A 20551-nucleotide genomic window follows, 5' to 3' on the forward strand; every position below is an offset into this window, starting at 1 on the left:
GTGGGCACCTGTAATCCCTGCTACTCAGGAGGCTGAGGCAGGAGAATTGCTTGAACCCAGGAGGCAGAGGTTGCAGTAAGCCAAGATCGCGCCACTGCACTCTAGCCTGGGCAACTGAGCAAGACTCCATCCCAAAAAAAGAAAAAAGGAAAAAAAAAAAAAAGGCTAAGACCAAAGAAAAAGAAATATATATCCATAATTACCCAGAACTAAAACTCAAGATATTACCATTTGTGATGGTGGTTGGGGTGATGGAGGTTCCCATACTTAATTTCCTATATCTAAATTTCTTTAGATAAAATTGTTTAAAAGAGTAGCCAGGTGCAGTGGTACGTGCCTATAGTCCCAGCTACTAAGGAGGCTGAGACAAGTGGCTTGCTTGAGCATTTTTTTTTTTTTTTTTGGAGACAGGGTCTCGCTCTGTCGCCCAGGCCTGGCTTCTTGTTTATAATCTAAGACAGAGCCACAGATGTACAACATTCAAGCATTTATTCCTACTTCTTCTATACAGGTCCTGAGATGGAGTTTTAGTGGTAGGGAGAACCAACATACCTTCAGCATGTAGTAGAAGGGGAACCATGACAGGAAGATATCAGAGAAGAATTCAGCAATGCTGAACACACCATACACTACCCAATAGGTCAGCCACTGGGTATCATCTTCTTTGTTGGGACTCTCTATAGCTTTAATTCTGAAAGGCAGTACAAAAGAAAGTATATCATTTGGTAAGATATCAATGAAACATTTTCAAACACACTTTGATAACCTGTCCTCTGATACCACTGAGGAACTTAGGCACATGTAGGCACTGTGTCACTAGATGCAAGAGTACAGCTTAAAGACTGGAAGCAATGTAGATATCAGGACAAGCCATTATAACCACTTGTTTCTAGTCTCCTGGTCACCAGAGAAACCAGCACCAGCTGTCACTGCCCTGGATCTCCACCCTGCTAAAGACCCCCCGCAAATCCTAGAATATACCACTAGTGACTGGGAGCTAGAGCAATTTCCACTCCCAAGCTGGGTCCTGCCACCAGGGATATATCAGGAAGAACTCTCTCATGATAACCAGGTTCTTATGTACTTTTAATAATTGAGATATATCATGGATGAATAGGAATTTCCCATAAAGCAACATTTGGAGCATAGGTTAGGCACTGCCCAAAATCCACAGCATATTTTATAGTAAATGGGTGAAAACAAACATCATGATGTCTATTTAGTTCAGAATGTCTTTATCTGATCCACAGGCTATGAACTTTCCTCCTCTCCTCAGCTAATAACAGGACTTTCCCAACTCTAACTATTGCTTAAAATTCATTCTGCAAATGGATGGAAATAAATTTAAAATAATTTTCTCTTCTAAATCACAGAAATTTCCTTCAGTCCTAGGAATCTCATTATTCTAAACCTGAAGCTCCACAATTTCTTATCCTAACAGATCTGTATTTATCATAACTGAGCTGGACTGAAACAGTAAAATAAAAGAACTCTGAATCTTGTTTAGCCTATGAAACAGGTTAACTACTGAATACACATTGGCAGGGAGCTAAGCTATGAGGATGCAAAGGCATAAGAATGATACAATGGACTTTGGGGACTCACGGGAAAGGGTAGGGGCAGTGAGGGAGAAAAGACTACACATTGAGTACAGTATACCCTGCTCGGTTGATGGGTGCACCGAAATCTCGGAAATTGCCACTAAAAGACTTATCCGTGTAACCAAATGCCACCTGTTACCCAAAAACCTATTGAAATAAAAATTTTTCAGAAAACAAATACATTGGCTACTCCATAAAATCAGCTCCCCAGAGAGACAGTCAGGCTGCTAAATCATGCTCAGCCACTCACTAAGAAAGCCCTTGTACAGTTAATTAGAAGCAGCTATGTGTGTGTTTCAGAAAATAACCAAAAGGGGGAACAAAATAGCTCAATGAGATTATTACTAATGAGGAAGACATAGGCACAAGTAATAAGCTGAATGTTGCTTTGAACTTCAAGACTAGGCAAAATTTTTATTTTTTTGAGACAGGGTCTCTTTGCACAGGCTGGAGTGCAGTTACACAATCATAGCTCACTGCAACCTCAAACTTCTGGGCTCATGTAATTCTCCTCACTTCAGTAATTCTCCTCACTTCAGCCTCCCAAACAGCTTGGACTACAGGTGCACACCACCACACCTGGCTACTTTCTAAATTTTTAATAGAGACAAGGTCTCACTGTGTTGCCCAGGCTGGTCTCGAACTTCTGGACTCAAGTAGTCCTCCTGCCTCAGCTTCCCAAAGTGCAGTTTGGTTGCTCCCACACCCAGCCTCAAATTTTTCAAAGAAATATATAAAATGAATTTAAGAGAGCTGATTATTTTAAAAAATGGCTTGTAATGTATGCACAAAGTCTACATTTTTTTAGCTTCCTTCAGATAGAAGCTGGCTAATGTAATAGAAGGCCAAAGGAAAAGTGTAGGCAAGCATGTCAACCAAAGAACACAGTATATCCTTTATGTGTAAGATTTCTTCCCCTGCTGTGTTTCATTTGGTATAGTATGGCTTATCCAAATTTAATTGGATTTATTTAGTTATTAGTATAATAAAAATTTGTTTCCCGTAACTTCATTCTGGGCAGAGGAGATACATAGTTACATTTCACTTAAGATCTTAGTTTTGTGAACCAAAGCATCTAACAACTAAAATACCTAACTATGTACTTCCAAAAGAAGCAACTCTCGGGACATACATGGGAGTTAAACAGTCTTTTCTAGAATATGACGTGAAAACCTCAAAATGTGATTGGACTGTCGTTATTAATCCAGTGGCTTTTAAATTCTTTTGGCCACAACCCTCGGTAAGCATACATTTTACATCATGATCCAGTAAACACACATCTTCACATAAAAATATAAACTGAAATAGATGTTTCCTGAAACCATTCTGATATTTTAAATTCCATTCTATTTCATTAGTTTTCAAATGTTAGTCAAGTTGCACAAACTGAAAAACAGGAAGCCTAATGGTTCAGCTCTTTTAGGAAAAATTTTTTTTTTTAATTCTTATCTACAATATGAATTCTAAAGTCCCCATGTTAATATAGTAGAATACTATATAGTAACATTGAAAAGTAGAAATAAAGAACTCCAAATTGAATACATACATTGATCCCAACTTTGCAGAAAACCAAGGCATATGAAAGAAGCCAGGAAAAGACCACCGAGTCTATTAAGCTAAAGAGATTTTAAAAATAGATCTTCTCATATTATTGAAGCATTTAAATATTGTTTTAATTTAAAATAGCACAATGTTCAATTTTAAAAATGTCTTTATGTGTCGCAACAATCATAAACTACTCAAAACAAGAAAAAAGGGAAGAGATGGTCAAGCTCACTCAAGAACCTGAGGTTCAAAAAAGTGAAGTGCCCCATGTAATCATGGTGAGAGAAGAAAAAAGCTTAAAACTGAGGTTTCTGGCTGGGCACAATGGCTCAAGCCTGTAGTACCAGCACTTTGGGAGGCTGAGGTGGGCGGATCACCTGAGGTCAGGAGTTCAAGACCAGCCTGGCCAACGTGGTGGAACCGCATCTCTACTAAAAATACAAAAATTAGCCAGGCGTGGTGGCACATGCCTGTAATCCCAGCTGCTTGGGAGGCAGAGGCAGGAGACTCACTTGAATCTGGGAGGCGGAGGTTGCAGTGAGCCGAGATTCCACCTCTGTACTCCAGCCTAGGCAACAGAGCAAGATTCGGTCTCAAAAAAAAAAAACAAAAAAACAAAAAACAACTGAGGTTTTCTGAATGCTAGTTATATATCTTCTTCTTTAAAATATTAATTGATTGATTGATACAGGGTCTTGCTCTGTCACCCAGGCTGGAGTGTAGTGGCATGATCACAGCTCACTGCGGCCTCAACCTCCTGGACTCAAGTGATCCTCTTACCTCGGCCTCTCCAATAGCTGGGACTACAGGTGCACACCATCATGCCTGGCTAACTTTTGTACTTTTTTATAGAGACAGGGTTTTGCCTTGTTCCCCAGGCTGGTCTCAAACTCATGGGCTCAAGTGATCCTCCTGCCTCAGCCTCCCAAAGTACTAGGATTACAGGCATGAGCCACCATGCCCAGGCTACTTATATACCTTCTGAATAGACTTCCTTGTCCAAGTTCAGTAGACAAAAGTGATTTTCCAACAAAACTCTCTACTGCCTTGTACAAATATGAATCACATTCCAAATTGGTGTAGCAGAATCAAGAGGTAGCAATTTAGGCAACATAGAGGATTCATGAAACCATAAGATATGGTCCATGCTACTAGATCCCTTGCAGTCTAGCCAAAATGGCCAAGCCATAGAATGGAGGGGTACAAACCTAATAATTATTTAATTTAACCTTCATAATAGCCATGTAGGATAGGTATTGTTCCTGTACTTGAGTGGAAGAAACTGAGGCTTAGTGAAGAGAAATAACATGTGCAGGGAACCCAGCTACAAGTAGCAAGGATTGCTCTTATACCTAAAAGTAACTCCAAAGCCTGTGCTTTGTTCACTATCCTATGCTGTTTTACTAATTAAGAGAACAATTCAGTGGCAAGCTGGATAGCGCTTAGCAAAACGTCTGGTACAAAGTAGGCATTTAGTATTTATTGAATTAATATACATACAATAGGAGTTCATAATCTTACTTTTAGAGGGGACCCCAGAGAAAGGTTAAATTGGTCACAGAGCAGAAAAAAAGGAGGAATGGTCATAGTCTCAATGTCCAGATCCCTGGAGGTCCATTCTACCCTCCACCCTACTCACCTAGGTTTGCGATGAGGAACTATCAGAAGTGAACAGGATAGTGTTCTGAGTTGGTGCCCTAGTCCACTGGTCCCCAAACTTAGATGATCATCCACATCTATCTACAGAACTTATTAAAAATATACATGCCTGGGTCCTTCTTCAGACCTAGTGATTCAGCTGCTCTTACAAGGCTGTGCAGGTGATCGTAATGCAGAACTGTGTTTGGAAACCAGCTCAGAGTTCCAGTCTTCACAGCACCTGCCCTACTTGTTCTAAGAAAGGAAATCCAAATGGCCAGTTTGGGTATAATCAGCTGTAGCTAGAGGGCAGGTTGTCTCTTTCCAGTAATGAGTGAGAGGCCAAAAGAGAAGAAAAGTTGGACATAGAAGGCAAACTGAATAATGTCTCTCCTAAAATTAGAATAAGTCAACTCTAATATGATCTAGAACCCTCATCTGAATATCCTGAAATTTGTAAAAGGATTCAAGATAACAACACTAAAATAAAACTGTTCACTAAGATTTCAAGAACTGCATCTCAAAGCCCTGTATCTGTCTAGCTGGAACTTCAGTCTGCACAGTTCCTTTCACCTCTAGCTAACCCCTAGAGGAGTTCTGGAATGACCCCATGGCAACAGGCAACAATTCCTACCACTCTCTCCACAGGCCTGGTCCACTCTTTTACAGGCTCCTCTCTCTCTAGTACTGCCTCATCCTCTGGCAGTCACACTGATCCTGGGCTCAGAAGTAACTCCCAGAAGACACACCCACATACAGCTTCTGTGGACAGACACCACAGTCTTAGTGCTCTCTGCACACCTTACTGTCATATCCTCACCACTGTTCTAAAGCCTGGCCACCTAGGCCCGGTGTTGTGGCTTCCTTATTCTCTCTCCTGAGCCATGTTCTGGGGCAGCATTTTGCTTCCCCAAAGCAGGTATCAAGAGAAGCCAGGGCTGGGTGAGCAGCAGAGGCACGACTACGGTGCAGAGGATGGTTGGCAAAACTGTGGAGCAGCTGGCAGCTCTAAAATTAATTGAGCAGAATTAGGAATCACCACGTGTGGAGCTGGAAGACATCTCAGAGATGAACTAGTTCAGATTCTACATTTTATATAGATAAAATGAAATTTAAAGAGAAAGGAGGTATATTAAAATGAATTTTAACTTATTAAACTAAAAGGTTACAGAGTATGTGTATGTAAAGGGCAATAGACGGTTTACATTTTGGCATATCCATACAATGAAATATACTGAAGCCTTTAGAAAGGGTATTGATAGGGAAAGATGTCCAAGATACAGTGTTGAGTGTAAAAAGTGAATTCTAATTTTTTGTTTAAAAAAAGATATGTTTTTGCATGTTTACAGACCAAGAATGATATCCAGAAAGATACGCAATACATTTCAAATTGTGTAAAGTTAATCCTGATTAACAGATTTTTACTTAAAGTCTTCACAATGAGTATATACTAATATTGATGAAAAAAAGAAGGGGACGGGGGAGATTTCCTTTTGGAAAAGAATGAGCATCGACTTTTTTTGTTCTGTTGTGTTGTGTTTTGATGGAGTCTCGCTCTTGTGGCCCAGGCTGGAGTGCAGTGGCACGATCTCAGCTCACTGCAACCTTTGCCTCCCTGGTTCAAGCAATTGTCCTGCCTCAGCCTCCTGAGTAGCTGGGATTACAGGCACCTGCCACCATGCCCAGTTAATTTTTGTGTATTTTCAGTAGAGACCGGGTTTCACCATATTGGCCAGGTTGGTCTCGAACTCCTGACCTCAGGTGATCCACCCACCTTGGCCTCCCAAAGTGCTAAGATTACAAGCGTGAGCCCGCACCCGGCTGAGCATCAGACTTTCTATAATGATTTTCTCCTATGAGACTAGTTCTCTCTGTAAGGCTTTGTTAAAAATAAACACTAAAGTGAACACCAGATATATTCATTTAAGTTATCTTTGAGAAAACAGCTAATATTTTTTTTTTAGACAGAGTCTCACTCAGTTGCCCAGGCTGGAGTGCAGTGATGCAATCTCGGCTCACTGCAAGCTCTGCCTCCTGGGTTCACGCTATTCTCCTGCCTCAGCCTCCCAAGTAGCTGGGACTACAGGCGCCCGCCACCAGTCCCAGCTAATTTTTTGTATTTTTTAGTAGAGACGGGGTTTCACCGTGTTAGCCAGGACGGTCTCGATTTCCTGACCTCGTGATCCACCCACCTCAGCCTCCCAAAGTGCTGGGATTACAGGGAGATAAGAGATTAAAAAGAAAAGAGAGAGATAAGAAGACTCTAGTTTCTTTGGCTAAGTAGCTGTTAGAGGGTTTATGTTGTTAATAAGGCTAAAAGGAGATTAGAGTTACCCATCAATTTTAATTATACCCTACTGCAAATCCCATATGCTACAGGTAGTAAGAAGTTAGCTGAAATCCCCAAATTCATGTTTGCAGGTAGTGGGAAGAAATTTGAATATGGCTGAAAACATTTTTCAGGCCCACTCTGCAATAGTAGAATGGCAGAAATTCTTTACATTGGCATTGGACTGGTACATATATGAACACAACTCATGGGCCATCCCTCATCCAGTCCACTGGGCCCCAGTAACTGGTACCAGTTCACTCCACCCTTGCTGGCCCATCTACTTGTTCACACCTTGGCTGCTATTTTCTGAAAGCAAAGGCAAGAACCAAGGATGGCCAAAGAATAGCATTAAGATGTGAAGAAAACAGGATTGAGCAGAGATGATTCTGGGCTGGTTACCAATATTCTCTCCTTCCCAAATTAAGTGTCATCATTCAGAAAACCTAAGATATTCCCTGACCCACGACACAAGTAAACTGTACATCCTCTAAGGACTTTAGTGACAACGATGTGTCAATGGATGTCACCAATTATAAAAACCACCACTCTAACCAGGCATGATGGCTCATGCCTGTAATCCCAACCCAATCCCACTTTGGTAGGCCAAGGTGGGTGGATCACTTGAGGTCAGGAGTTCAAGACCAGACTGGCCAATATGGTAAAACCCCGTCTCTACTAAAAATACAAAAATTAGCCAGGCATAGTGGTGCACGCCTGTAGTCCCAGCTACTCAGGAGGCTGAGGCAGGAGAATTGCTTGAACCCAGGAGGCAGAGCTTGCAGTGAGCCGAGATCGCGCCACTGCACTCCAGCCTAGGCGACACAACAAGATTCCATCTCAAAAAAACAAAGACAAAAACATAGCCCTCTGGCAGAAAATGCTGATGATAGAGGAGGCTGTGTATGTGTAGGCGTAGTGGGTACATGGGAAATCTTGGTATCTTCTGCTCAATTTCAATGTAAACCTAAAATTGTTCTAAAAAATAAAATTCATTTAAAAAGAAAGAGAGAAAAAAAAAAACTCCACTTATCACCTAGGCATTCTATAACACCAGATTTTTAAAGCTATTTTATTACCATCATGCCATTTTGGTTGTTTTGATCTGGAGAGGGTATCTGTCCCCATAAATCTAGATACCATATATATGCTAATAATTTCCAAATTTGTATCTGCTGCTCAATCTTTCCATTGTACACTGCCTGGCAGTTAAGTATTCACTGCTGAATGATGGTCACCAGCATCATCAGATTGTCACAGTAACACTGCTGCTTCAAAAATCCTATTATAGCAACCAGTCACTACCATTGCTCAAGGAAATAGCAGACACTGTACCCTGCCTATCAATTAGCCAGTTCTTCCTCTTCCTACTCACCCACAGAGCCCTGATTTTATGTACATGTACCTGGCAGATCTGCCTTGACTTAGGGAAGCTAGGCTCCTCCCCCAGGCCTAGGGGATAAATCAAAGTTAGTACAAACCCACTATGGTAATCTCATTGCTTTTTGCTAGATACTAACTTTCTTAGCCCCCTTGGAGTTAAGGGTATCCATGTGACACAGTTCTGACCAACGAAACAGAAAAAGAAATACAGTAGGCGGCTTTGGGATAAAATTTTCCTCTGCTGATAAAATAAGAGGCTCACAAATAAAAGATCTTCCAGCTTTCTGCTCTTGAAAGCCTTAGCGCTATATGGCAACAATCTTGCTATATACTGAGGAAACAGGCATGGGCAAGGAAGATTATACTCCAAGGTTGCTGGAAAAAAAGCATGGATTTCTGCTGTAGCGCATTGAAATTTCAACCTCCAGACTTCTTACATGAGGTAATTCAAGGTCATTATGTTTAGGCCACTGTAAATGGCTGCGGCTCACTGAACTGACATAAAAGGTATGCAGAATCACCGAAAGCTTTCTAAGCCAAGCTTAAGTTAGTTATCTCGGTATTGGTCAAAATGTGCTCTTCTTCTTTTGCTGAGGTTTCATCTATCAATTAATATTTCAAAATACTTACAGCTAATGCTTACTTGGAGGGAGACAGAAAAGAGACAACTTTCCATCCTGTTTTTCAAATTATTTCAGACACAATGAATCCATCTGGAAAAATATCCACTTTTACATGTTCTTAATTCAGATCTATTTTGTTCTTACTATGCAAAATAGATCAAATGCTTTTTTATATGTGAACTGTACAACTTTTTTATATTTCTGTTTTGAGTTCTTGCTTTTAGGACCAAGTTCGTATTTCTTATGCATAAGATTTAATATTAAAAAATTGTTAGTCCAAATTATACTCAATGCTTAGGAACATATATACCATTGCACCAATACAGAAGAAAACCACTAACCATATCAATATTTTTAATTTGGAAGGACAAAACTTTATTGTGTTTCATTCTTTGAATAATGATGCCTTAAGCTGATTTAAGTACAGGAAAAAAAATAATAAGTCAAGGAACAAAAAATGAAAGTAAAAAAATAAATGAAAGAAAATACTCTTTGGAAGGTTTTTCCTTAAATGAATTAAAAGCTTAATGACACAAAGTTAAAGAACTATGGCTTTGATTAAGTCAGTCTTCCTCTTTATATGTTAATAAAACTAACTGCCCTTAATTGAGCACTTACAGAATGCCTGATTTGTCCTAAACATTTGACATATATTATCCCAACTCCCCCCAACCCTATCCCCAGCATTTACATATGAGAAAACTGAATTTTATAAAAGTTAAGCTGTTTGCTCAAGAGGTAATAATCAGCTCCATATATACATGCTTCTGGCTACTCACAACTAAGACACATAGGTACATACTACGTGTACTTGCATGGTTCATAAGTAATTCAGTTGCTACAATTCAAACTAGCCAAATGACATAAAATTAAGTAATAGTATGTCTTCACAGCATTGGCTTTATTATTCAAACTATTTACCAGAGACTGACAGTGTGCCAATATCAACTATTTACCAGAGACTGACAGTGTGAAAAAACAGCAGTTCATTAAAATATATTTATATATCCATTTATATCCATATATATTTTAATTTTATCCACATATATGGATAAAGAGCTTTAAGATGTCCTATTGGTAAAGAACAAAAAGGAATCATCTTCTGATCCATCTGTTTTATATTTTATTTCTAATGTGGTAACTTATGTTTAATAGTAAATATTCCAGAGGTTAAGATAGGTTCTTTGAAAACTGAATATGAAGAACATGGACCATAATGTTTACAATCCTTTTTGTTATGGCAGACACATAACTTGACCATCCTCCATGCCCACCATGCATGGGATTGCTTTTGGCTGTATTTATCAGAGAGTATGATGTAGGAATTCCTAATAATTCAAAATGGTTTTCCTATTATCAGTACCTCAAATAAGAAAGAAAAAAGAATCAGACATTTTAAGACATAAACACTAGTTTGTTTCCATGCCAATAAGGAAAATATTTTTCTCCTTCATAGAAAAAAAGGTAGGAAACTATGCGTGATCAGAAAGTTACATATCTTTTTCCCTGCAGAGTATATGTGCTTTTAAAGCAAGAAAGACAACCAACAAACAGAATGAGAAAGACTAATGAAAGACCGACTGGGCGCAGTGGCTCATGCTGGTAATCCCAACACTTTGGGAGGTCAAGGCGGATGGATCATCTGAGGTCAGGAGTTCAAGACCAGCCTGGCCAACATGGTGAAATCCCATCTCTACTAAAAAATACAAAAAAATTGGTGGCAGAGGCCTGTAATTCCAACTACTTGGGAGGCTGAGGCAGAAGAATCGCTTGAACCCGGGAGGCAGAAGTTGTAGTAAGTGGAGATTGCGCCACTGCACTCCAGCCTGGGCAAGAGGGAAACTCCAAAAAGAAAAAAAAGAAAGAAAAAAAAAAAAACATTACAGAGGCTGTGGAGTGAGGAAAGCTAGAGCCTGGGAGGTCAAGGCTGCAGTGAGTCATGATTACATCACTGCACTGCAGCCCGGGTGACAGAGTATGACCCTGGCTCAAAATAACAAAAACAAAAACAAAAACAAAAAAACATTAAGATAAGTCAATAGAATACCTATAATGAAGTCTAAAGAAAAAAATGCAGTCATTCAGTGGTCAAATCTTTTGGTGTTTAATTACAGTGATTTCATTTACCACTGTCCACCATTTTGTTTTTAAATGCAAAATGGAAGAGTTGGTCACAGTCAAACGTAACAACATGGAATGTTGACAGGACACAGGCCAGGGAGTCAGACATCTGTACGCTTAAGACTGAATTGGTCCCAACACACCTGTGACTTCTGTCAATTAACTTCAGTTTGTGGCCTTGATTTCCACATCTGTTAAAGGTGGGCATCACCCTAGCAGCTTAGTCTCTAAGACCCCTTTTAGCTAACATTTTATAACTCAAAACTGAATGCATACAACTCTTTGATTTTTTTAAAAAACCGTGTGTGTGTGTGTGTGTGTGTGTGTGTGCGCGCGCGTGCGCGCGCGCACACCCAGGAGTTTGAGAGCAGCCTGGGCAACATGGCAAAACCCCATCTCTACAAAAAATACAAAAAACTAGTACACGTCTGTAGTGCCAGCTACTTGAGAAGCTGAAGTGGGAAAACCACCTGAGCTTGAGAAAGTCAAGGCTGCAGTGAGCTGTGTTCATGCCACTGCACTCTGCCTGGGTGACAGACTGAGACCTGTCTCAAAAAAATACACTCAAAAAAAACCAGGCTGGAGTGCAGTGTCACAATCTTAGCTCACTGCAACCTCTACCTCCCGGGTTCAAGCGATTCTCCTGCCTCAGCCTCCCAAGTGTGTGTGTGTGTGTGTTTCTGAGACAGGTCTCACTCTGTCACCCAGGCTGAGTGCAGTGGCATGAACACAGCTCACTGCAGCCTTGACTTTCTCAAGTTCAGGTGATTCCCCCACTTCAGCTTCTCGAGTAGCTGGGACTACAGGCGTGTACTAATGTTTTTGTATTTTTTGTAGAGATGGGGTTTTGCCATGTTGCCCAGGCTGGTCTCAAACTCAAGCAATCCACCCATCTCAGCCTCCTCGCCTGCCCGCGCCCCCCCCCCCCCAACAAAATACTGTTTGAATGATTGATGGTAAAAAAGATTAATGCCAGGAGCAATGAAAGAGCAGATGCAAATCCTACTGGGACAACCCTCTGTCAATAAAACTAGTGGTTCTTGAAGTATCTGCGTCAGATCAGTATCATAAAGTTTAACTTAATCTCAAGTACCCTCACAACGTAGATGGGGAACAACCTAAGCTGCCTTTTCCTAGGTAAAGGAGGGCCACCTTAGATGTGGACAGCAGTCTAGGCATGTAAGTGATCCCTTAACTAAACCACCTGGTCTATGAGAGGCTGCAGGATATATATAGCAGCCACATGACTCAGAGTGACTGATAAGCTCTACTCCCTGGAATCAGGGAAGTGTGCAAGTGACAGAATGAAGTCACGGTACGTTTCTACAGCCCCCACTTATATTTCAGCTGCTACAAAAAGTAATTTCATTCACAATTTTGAAATTGTTTTAAAGCTTCTGCCATATTAATTCATATTTCCCCAAAATTTTTTTTTAATGTTATGAATCACCACTAAATACCTTAATATGTTACATTTGTATTTATACTTGTTTTAAATGCCATGTGAAAAAATTAAGCTGAAAACTGAGTCCTCATTCAAAGTCAGTCCTGAAAAAGAGAAGTCCAGGTCAGAAGGAGATGAGGCAGGCTATGACAGAAAGAAGGACAAATAGACTAAATCTCCAGGGCCTTCATAAAGAGAAAAAAAAAGTTCATAAGGAACGTTCCAGAACAGAGTATTAGAAGTGAGAGCCTCCTCCACAACTGCTTTAGAGCCCAGAAACTCTGATCATGCATAAATAATTTAAATCATTCATCTTATTTGCTTTTCAAAACTTTATTTTCTTTATGACACAGGCAAGGGGGGGAACCTTAACTGAAACGCTGGCTGTCATTATTCTACAAAACAGTCACAAGTTGTTATAAGGATAATTTTATTACTTTTTCATTTCTCCGCAACACTTTCATCTTAAAAGAGTTCAGCACACTTAGCAGTAACGTTAAGTGAAACAAGGACAGTAAAAAAGGTGATGAAGGTTAAATGTTTAAATGCTTAAGATTCCAGATTTAAATTAAGTAAATCAAAGATTTAAATGTTTAAGTAAATTGTTTAAGGCACAATTTGCAGAATGCCAGTTATATTTTTTATCTAAGTGCACATGGGCCAGAAGGCCACATTAGCTTGGGCTTCATACTATCCCAGAAGGCAAAGCGCAGGCATGCACTGCTCTGCTCTTCAACACTTTAACTAAGCATATATAGATCCAGAGAGAAAAGCTAGTGTAATGGTAACACAGGCAGCTTAATAGAAAATACACCTGCTCTGAAGTTCTCATGAGTAAAGAAGAACAAACCATAATTACAAATTTTCAAAAAAAAAAAAAAACCCACAAGAAAACAAATACACCCCCTACTAATGAGTCTAGGAAGAGAACTACAAATACACATCCTCCAGTACTGTTAAGGAAACAGTTCTGCTTCCAATGACTGGCTGCAAAACAGTGTCTATTCACAACTGTCATTCACACCTCGGTAACTTTCTCAAAGTCTCCTCTGGGTAATAAACCTCTTTAGGAGTCTGTCACTGCATACCTCAAGCAAGTAGACTGCAACTCTTTTTAACCTGTGTTCCCCAGAATGTGTCCTCTCTTTGTGTGCTGAGCATCATTTAGCTAAGAGGATGCTGTTGCTTTTACTTGTGGTTAACTGTGTTATAACTCTTGTAGATATTTTCATTGTTTTTTTTTTTTTCCTTCAAATTTACTTTCTTGCCATCCCTTTCTGATCTGACCTCGATGGGGGTCATCCCCAAACATCTCCCCTTGAGATACATTGTCTCTTGAAACAGAACTAAAGGCAACACTGCATTCCAGTGGGGATGGGATGGGAAATCCAGTTCAGTGTGCCATTTTCAGGTGGCCTTGCGCTAGTAAAACAGAGGAAGCCTCTGCTGTCATAAGTCAAAGCTACGTAACAGATAATAAGAAAAAGAAATTGTTAGTAACATATTCTAACTAATGTCTACAAAACACAGTCAATGCCTATGTGTGCAGATAGATGATTTGGGATTGCAGTACCTTATTTGAGAGAGGAAAAATACACTGCACAAAGGTAATGTACTGACTGGGTCAACTGATTTTTTTTAAAAAAGCCTACATTTTTCAATTTTCATCTCTACACAAGGTTATGTTGTGTTTGTGGGACATTCAAAGAGCCACAAGGGAGGTAGTATAACATAATCATTAAAAGCGTGAACTTTGGAGCCAGATTCTTTGGATTTAAATACCAGTTTCGTCACCTGCTAGTTGTGAGACCTTGATCAAGTTATTCAAATTCTCTTTCTGTGTTTCTTCATCTGTAAAAATGGGAATAATCATAGCACTTACATAACAGGGTGGTTCTGAGGATTAAATGAGCTATATTTGCAAAGCACTTAGACAGAGATATGTACATATCTGTTAAATAAAATACTACACAGACTTCAGGAGCCATGCAAAGAGCTAAATGCAATATAACTCTTTACACCAGCAGCAAGTTTAAAATGGGCTGGTGAGGACACACAGAAACTAAAATGACACATCGCTGAATTGGGTATGAGATTTCGAAAGTGTTGTTAAAGATTAAATATATAGTGCTAGACTCTCGTCTTGAACTCCTGGCCTCAAGCAATCCCTCTGCCTCAGTACCCCAAAGAGCTGAGATTACAGATGTGGGCCATCATGCCCAGCCCCCTAAACATACTTAATCTTTCTAACATTGGCACTAAAATGTGCCTGAATGTGCTTTACATTCCTGTGTAGTAACAGGATTCCAGAACAAGCCTGGCCTCTGTGTGACCTTGGGAAACACACTCCCCCTTTCTCTGTCCCTGAATTGTCATTTTAAAACTAAAGGAACTGGACTACCTGTTTGATCTTTAAGGCCCAACTCTGATAGTCCCAGGAAGGTGGCAGCCTGAATCTTAAGGAAAATATGAAATAAAAAGAGGAAAAGTAATAGACATTTTATAGAATTTTAAACAATTTATAGTCCTTTCCGTGGGTAGGACGGAAAGCAAACCTTCCCCTTTCCTTAAATAGAAGTCATTAGAGTTTGCCTCACAATTCCATTTGTACAAAGGAGCAAGTACAGGACTAGGGCCCTGGCTCACTAGCGCCCACAGTGGAGGGACTATACCAGGAGGACTTACTCACATATGAGGGTGCAGCACAGCATACACTCTCCAGAGGGCTCTTATTTGTGCAATCCCATTAAAAGCAGGGCTGCACCAGACATTAAAGGTCATAGATTGTATGATTCCATCTACATGAAATGCTCAGAATAGGCAAACTCATAGAAACAGAATGCAGAGTAGTGGTTTCCAGGAGCTGGGTAGGAGGAATAGGGAGTGATTGGTAATGGTTTCCCTTTGGGGTGATAAAAATGTTTTGGAATTAGACAGTGGTGATGGTTACACAACTCTGTGAACATACTAGCCACTGAACTGCATACTTTAAAAGTGTTTATACAATTTATAAGTATCTAAATTATATCTTAGCAATGGAGGGAGGTCTATATAATACAGATTTCCAGTAGTCGGCCTCCTGTTATCAGTAAAAGAGGGAAGTAAGGAGATTAAGGTAATTATGTCAACAGTTCTTGATGAAAGGAAGGCTGGAATTAGATTCTGAATTGCCTATATAGGATGGCCAAAAATTCTGGAAACTAGAAGTCAGAGATGAAAGGCCCTGTTCTCAAAGAGCTCAAAGGGAAATTATGCACATGGAAAGAAAAACCAGTAGGAAGAGGTGTATACAATAAGATACTGGTTGCTCCCCAGTGAGCACTGGCCAAGTCTTCAACCATCTACATGCTCCAACGTGCAGCAGACCTTGACCAGAAGCCAGGTGCACCTGAGCTTCACTCACAGACTTCCAAAGGGAGTGAGCCATAAGAAAAGCTAGGAACCCAAGTGAGCTTCTCCCAATTTCATCTTTGTATCCTGCAGTCTCTTGACCCAATACTGACACTACTCCCCTTCCTGTGATGGCCCAATGAGAGGAAACAGCAAGAGAAAAGCTGAAAGGTGAGAAAGGAAGGAAATAAATTTCTGGCAATAGTTTGGCAAGATCGTGAACTCCTTACAGAGATCACAGCGACCAAAGTGACCTTAAAACATAAATCGTATTGTGTCACCCCCTATTTAAAGCCCATCCAAGGCAATCAAACAATGCAAACTCCCTACAACCATCTGGAATGAAATGCACATTTCCACCACTGACCCTGCCTGCTGGCACCTGCACCTCTCTGGTGCCTCCCCCACCACTCTGCTCACACAGAGCTAAGCTGTGTGCTGCCTCAGCCTGACACACTCTTCTCCCTCTGCCTGGCTCTGCTCTTAGCTGGCCCCTTCTCATTCCTCAGGTCTTAACTCAGATAGTATCTCAGATAAATAGCTAAAGAGGGTCTTTCCTGTTATTCTCTACCAGAGCTGTTTATTTACTTTAGAGGGCTTACCACACAGTCACTAATTTGCCTATTTCTTGCCTGGGTAGACTGCTCATTCAACAAGGACAGAGAGCATGACTACCTTATTTCTTGCCATATCTAAAGTGCTACCACAGTGCCACACATGTGATTGGCATTTGATTTTTGTTAAACCTGTATTTTAAAAAATAACTCTGGCTAGGGAGCATAGGAGTTACAAGAGGTATGGAGAACAGTTAAAACGAAAGTGACTGCTATGGTCTGAATGTTGTGTTCCCCCAACATCCATGTGGTGGGACCTAATACCCAATGTATTAGTATTAAATAGTGGGGCCTTTAGGAGGCAATTAAGACATGAGGGCTTTGCCGGGTGCGGTGGCTCATGCCTGTAATCCCAGTACTTTGGGAGGCTGAGCTGGGCGGATCACTTGAGGTCAGGAGTTCAAGATCAGCCTGGCCAACACGGCAAAACCTCATCTCTACTAAAAATACAAAAATTACCTGGGCATGGTAGTACAGCCCTGTAATCCCAGCTACTAGGGAAGCTGAGATAGGAGAATTGCTTGAACTCGGAGCAGGGAGGGGCAGTGGTGGGGGCTGTGGGGGATGGGGGTTGCAGTGAACTGAGATTGCGACACTGCACTCCAGCCTGGGCAACATAGAGCAAGACTCTGTCTCAAAAGAAAAAAAAAAATAGGAAAAAGACATGAGAGTTCTGCCCTCATGAATGGGATTAGTGACCTTATAAAAGAGGCTTGAAGGAGCCAGTTGGCCCCTTCCACCATGTGAGGAAGCAGTAAGAAGATGCCATCTTTGAAGCAGGGAGCAAGTCCTCACCCGACATCAAATCTGCTGGTAACTTTGTCTTGGATTTCCCAGCCTCCAGAACTGGGAGCAATAAATTTCTGTTGTTTATAAATGACCCAGTCTAAGGCATTTTGTTATAGCAGCCCAAGCAGACTAAGACAATAATCATAGGTCACACTATAAGCAACATGGATTTTGATGCTACTAAAGACCACAATTTTCAAAGACTTTTTTTCTTTCTTTTGGACAATTATACAATCATATTGGTTAAGCAATGAACAGACTTGATTAGACTAATGTAACACTGACCACCTGAATATTTGCTAACGGGGGTCTGTATGCTTCATTCTGTGCACAAAATCCCGTTTTTCCTTGAGTCTCCTCCATAAAGCAGAGCCTGGGGTAGGCCTCAAGGCTATATGTAGCTAGACTTTCTGGAGTATGACTAAGTGTCTGAATCAGACTAACACAGTAACAACTACTAAGTAACTGCAATTTAATTGTTCAAATTAGACCTAACTTCTAAAACATGTTTCTTACCTTATAGCCATAGACTAAATTCTAGCATAACTAGTGACAGACACAAGCTGTAATAATGTGTTATCTGTGTCTTAGCCTCCTAGTTGAAAATTTTTTCTTCCTTTATTTTTATTCCTTGGTTGAAGAAAGTAGAGACCAATTTAATGAAGGTAAAAACCACTGGCTTTCTCGGGAAGAACTGTAGAGCAAAACAAAATTCATTTCTGGAGAGGAATAATTCCTACCTGAACGAATGGAAAAAATAAAATTGTAGAATTTAAAAACACGCACACACACCGTAGAATAAAAACAACTTTGGTAATAAATTCAGATCCTAATCATAAAAATTCATTTTTAATTAGCTCAATTATATAAATGAATCACTTATATAACCAAGGAGATATATTATGGAGCATTTTTAAAGGTTTTTGTTTGTATACGAGGGTATTTCCCAAGTTTGCCGGTAATATGTGGCTTTTCAAAATAAAAAAAAAAGACAAAATTCTCCCCACTGTCTGAATTAACATAATTATGAATTAAGGAAGACCTAATTGTTGGGGTTTTACTCTCTAGGTGCATAAATATATGGTGAAATATCCATTAAAATAATTACTAGACAGAAAGCCCTGTACTGTCTGAGACCCTCCCAAAGTAAAGGCAGAAGGACATAGTGGTAGCGCTTTCCTGTTAGTGTGCCAAAGAGAGGAGACACTGGTCACCAGCATAATCTAATGAAAATACATTTACGCTAATCGTCAAGAGAGAGGGATTAAGTTAAGGTTCCAAAATGGTGAATACTATCCCCAACCTTATGTCCAACCCCATCCCTCCCCGCCGAGCTTTCACTTTTCTCCGGGGAAATGCGGATGTGCAGTCCACTGCAGCAGCCCTGGGGGGGGAAAGGGAGGAAGGGAAGGGGACGGCTGCAGGGTGTGTCACTTACGAGATGTAGGCTGGGTAGCCAAATCCTATCAGGTTGCAGAGGAGAGAGGCTCCATAACCGAACACCAGGTACAAGGCCACCAGTCCGATGACACCTGGGGACCACAAGGAGAGAAGTGAGTCGGGCAGCATGAGAAGCGTTCACGCGGGACAGCCGCCGCCCACACCGCGAGGCTGGGCCTGTTCTAGGCGTTTTCCTCCCGACTCGATTAAAGGAGAGAGAAAAACAAACCACACGAAAGCTGGGCCTACGCGTCCGCGGGGCCCTGCCTTGAAGTCTGGGGATATCAGGCAGCCCCCACCGTTGTGCCTCTCCTACCTCTCGCAGGGGCCCCCAAAGCAACCCCCGGCGGCCGGGACGGTCCGGAGCACCCACCTCCGCTCTCTTGCAGGGCCCGCCGGGCAGGGCTCTACCCAGGGAAGCTGCGCTCCGCGGGGAGCGTCCCGAGAGGCCCGGACTCCCGCACCCGCTGCAGCAGCAGCCCCCGCCCACCCGAGGGGGCGCCCCTCCCCGGGCGGAGCTCCACGGAGGGTCGGGTAGGACCGGGTACCTCCGTCACCGCCCCTGCCCGCAGGGACCCCGCCGTCCGCGCCCACCGCATAGGACCGCAAGAATAGGGCGCCGGGCCGCGGGGCGGACACGTCAGCGCTGGCCCTTCCAGCTGCCAGCGCCCGGCGCCGCCGCTGCCCTCCAGCCCCGCGACCCTCAGCCCGGGCAGCCCCAGCGGGGTCCTCCGATGTCTGCGCTTTCCGGGAGGCCAGCCTGATCCCCGAGGATGCTGCTTGTCCCGTCTGTCTCCAACTCCACCTTTCCCGAGTCCTCTCCCTGCTTCCTTCCCCAGCAGCAGGGGCAGCGGCGACCCCCGGCCACCCACCAAGCGCAATGAAGCTCCGGTTCACGCCGGTCTTGGCCTCGAGCTTGGCCAGAAGGTCAGTCATGCAGTTCTTCTCGTGCAGGAACCGGTCGAACCTCTCCCTCATGGCCGCAGACATGGCGGGGACCGTCGCGCTGCCCGGGGCTGTTCCTAGTGCCGGGTAGACTGGAGCGGGGACTGCGGCGGGGCAGTGGCAGGCGGGGACCGCGGCGCGTCTACGCGTCCACCACTCGCCTCCGCTCGCCCCGCCCGGCCGCCGCGCGCCCCTCCTCCCCTGCCCCGCTCCCGGGGAACAGCGCCACACCCTGGCGGGGGCGGGCCTGCACCTCCGCGGGCGCTGCGAGGTGGCCTGGCTGTTGACAACCCATTGCGGGGTAAAAAGGATGTGGCGTGGAGGCGTGCATTTTGTGTCTCTTGTGGGTCCCCTTCTCAAATCGGACTGCTGCAAAAAACAGGGTGGAAAGGAGGCAGGCGTCCTTGTTGCTCCCGCCTGCAATTTAGTGAGACGAGTTTGGCACCTACATTGCTGTGCTAAACCTGCTAAGGCATTTTTGACCTAAAAAATGGAAATGTTTGAGCATCCTGAAAGAACTCTTTGGATGCAGGCCTGCTTTCACCCTCTTTGCCTTAACTTGTCAGTTTTTCTCACCTACAGACAATCGTTGCCTTGTAAAGACCCTTGAAGAAATCCAACACATCCTCCCTGGGGTACACCTTTTCCAAGAAAGCACTGCATTAAATCTTTTCATGGTGGGCTCACGT

The 20551-nt window shown here is 42.3% G+C and overlaps 1 protein-coding gene across 1 annotated transcript in view; it reads right to left on the reverse strand.

The window, feature by feature from the left end:
- REEP5 (receptor accessory protein 5) overlaps positions 1-20223 on the reverse strand; it is a 44928-nt gene extending 24705 nt beyond the window's left edge. Inside the window, exons 1-3 of the mRNA XM_025386949.1 lie at positions 19790-20223; positions 18916-19009; positions 553-691 (exon numbers count right to left, since the gene is read on the reverse strand). Coding sequence (XP_025242734.1) covers positions 553-691; positions 18916-19009; positions 19790-19907 — 351 coding nt within the window. The 5' untranslated portion in view covers positions 19908-20223. The remainder of the gene's footprint in view (positions 1-552; positions 692-18915; positions 19010-19789) is intronic.
- Positions 20224-20551: the final 328 nt, after the last annotated feature.

This window comes from Theropithecus gelada, chromosome 6, assembly GCF_003255815.1.
Source record: "Theropithecus gelada isolate Dixy chromosome 6, Tgel_1.0, whole genome shotgun sequence".
Lineage (NCBI taxonomy): Eukaryota > Metazoa > Chordata > Mammalia > Primates > Cercopithecidae > Theropithecus > Theropithecus gelada.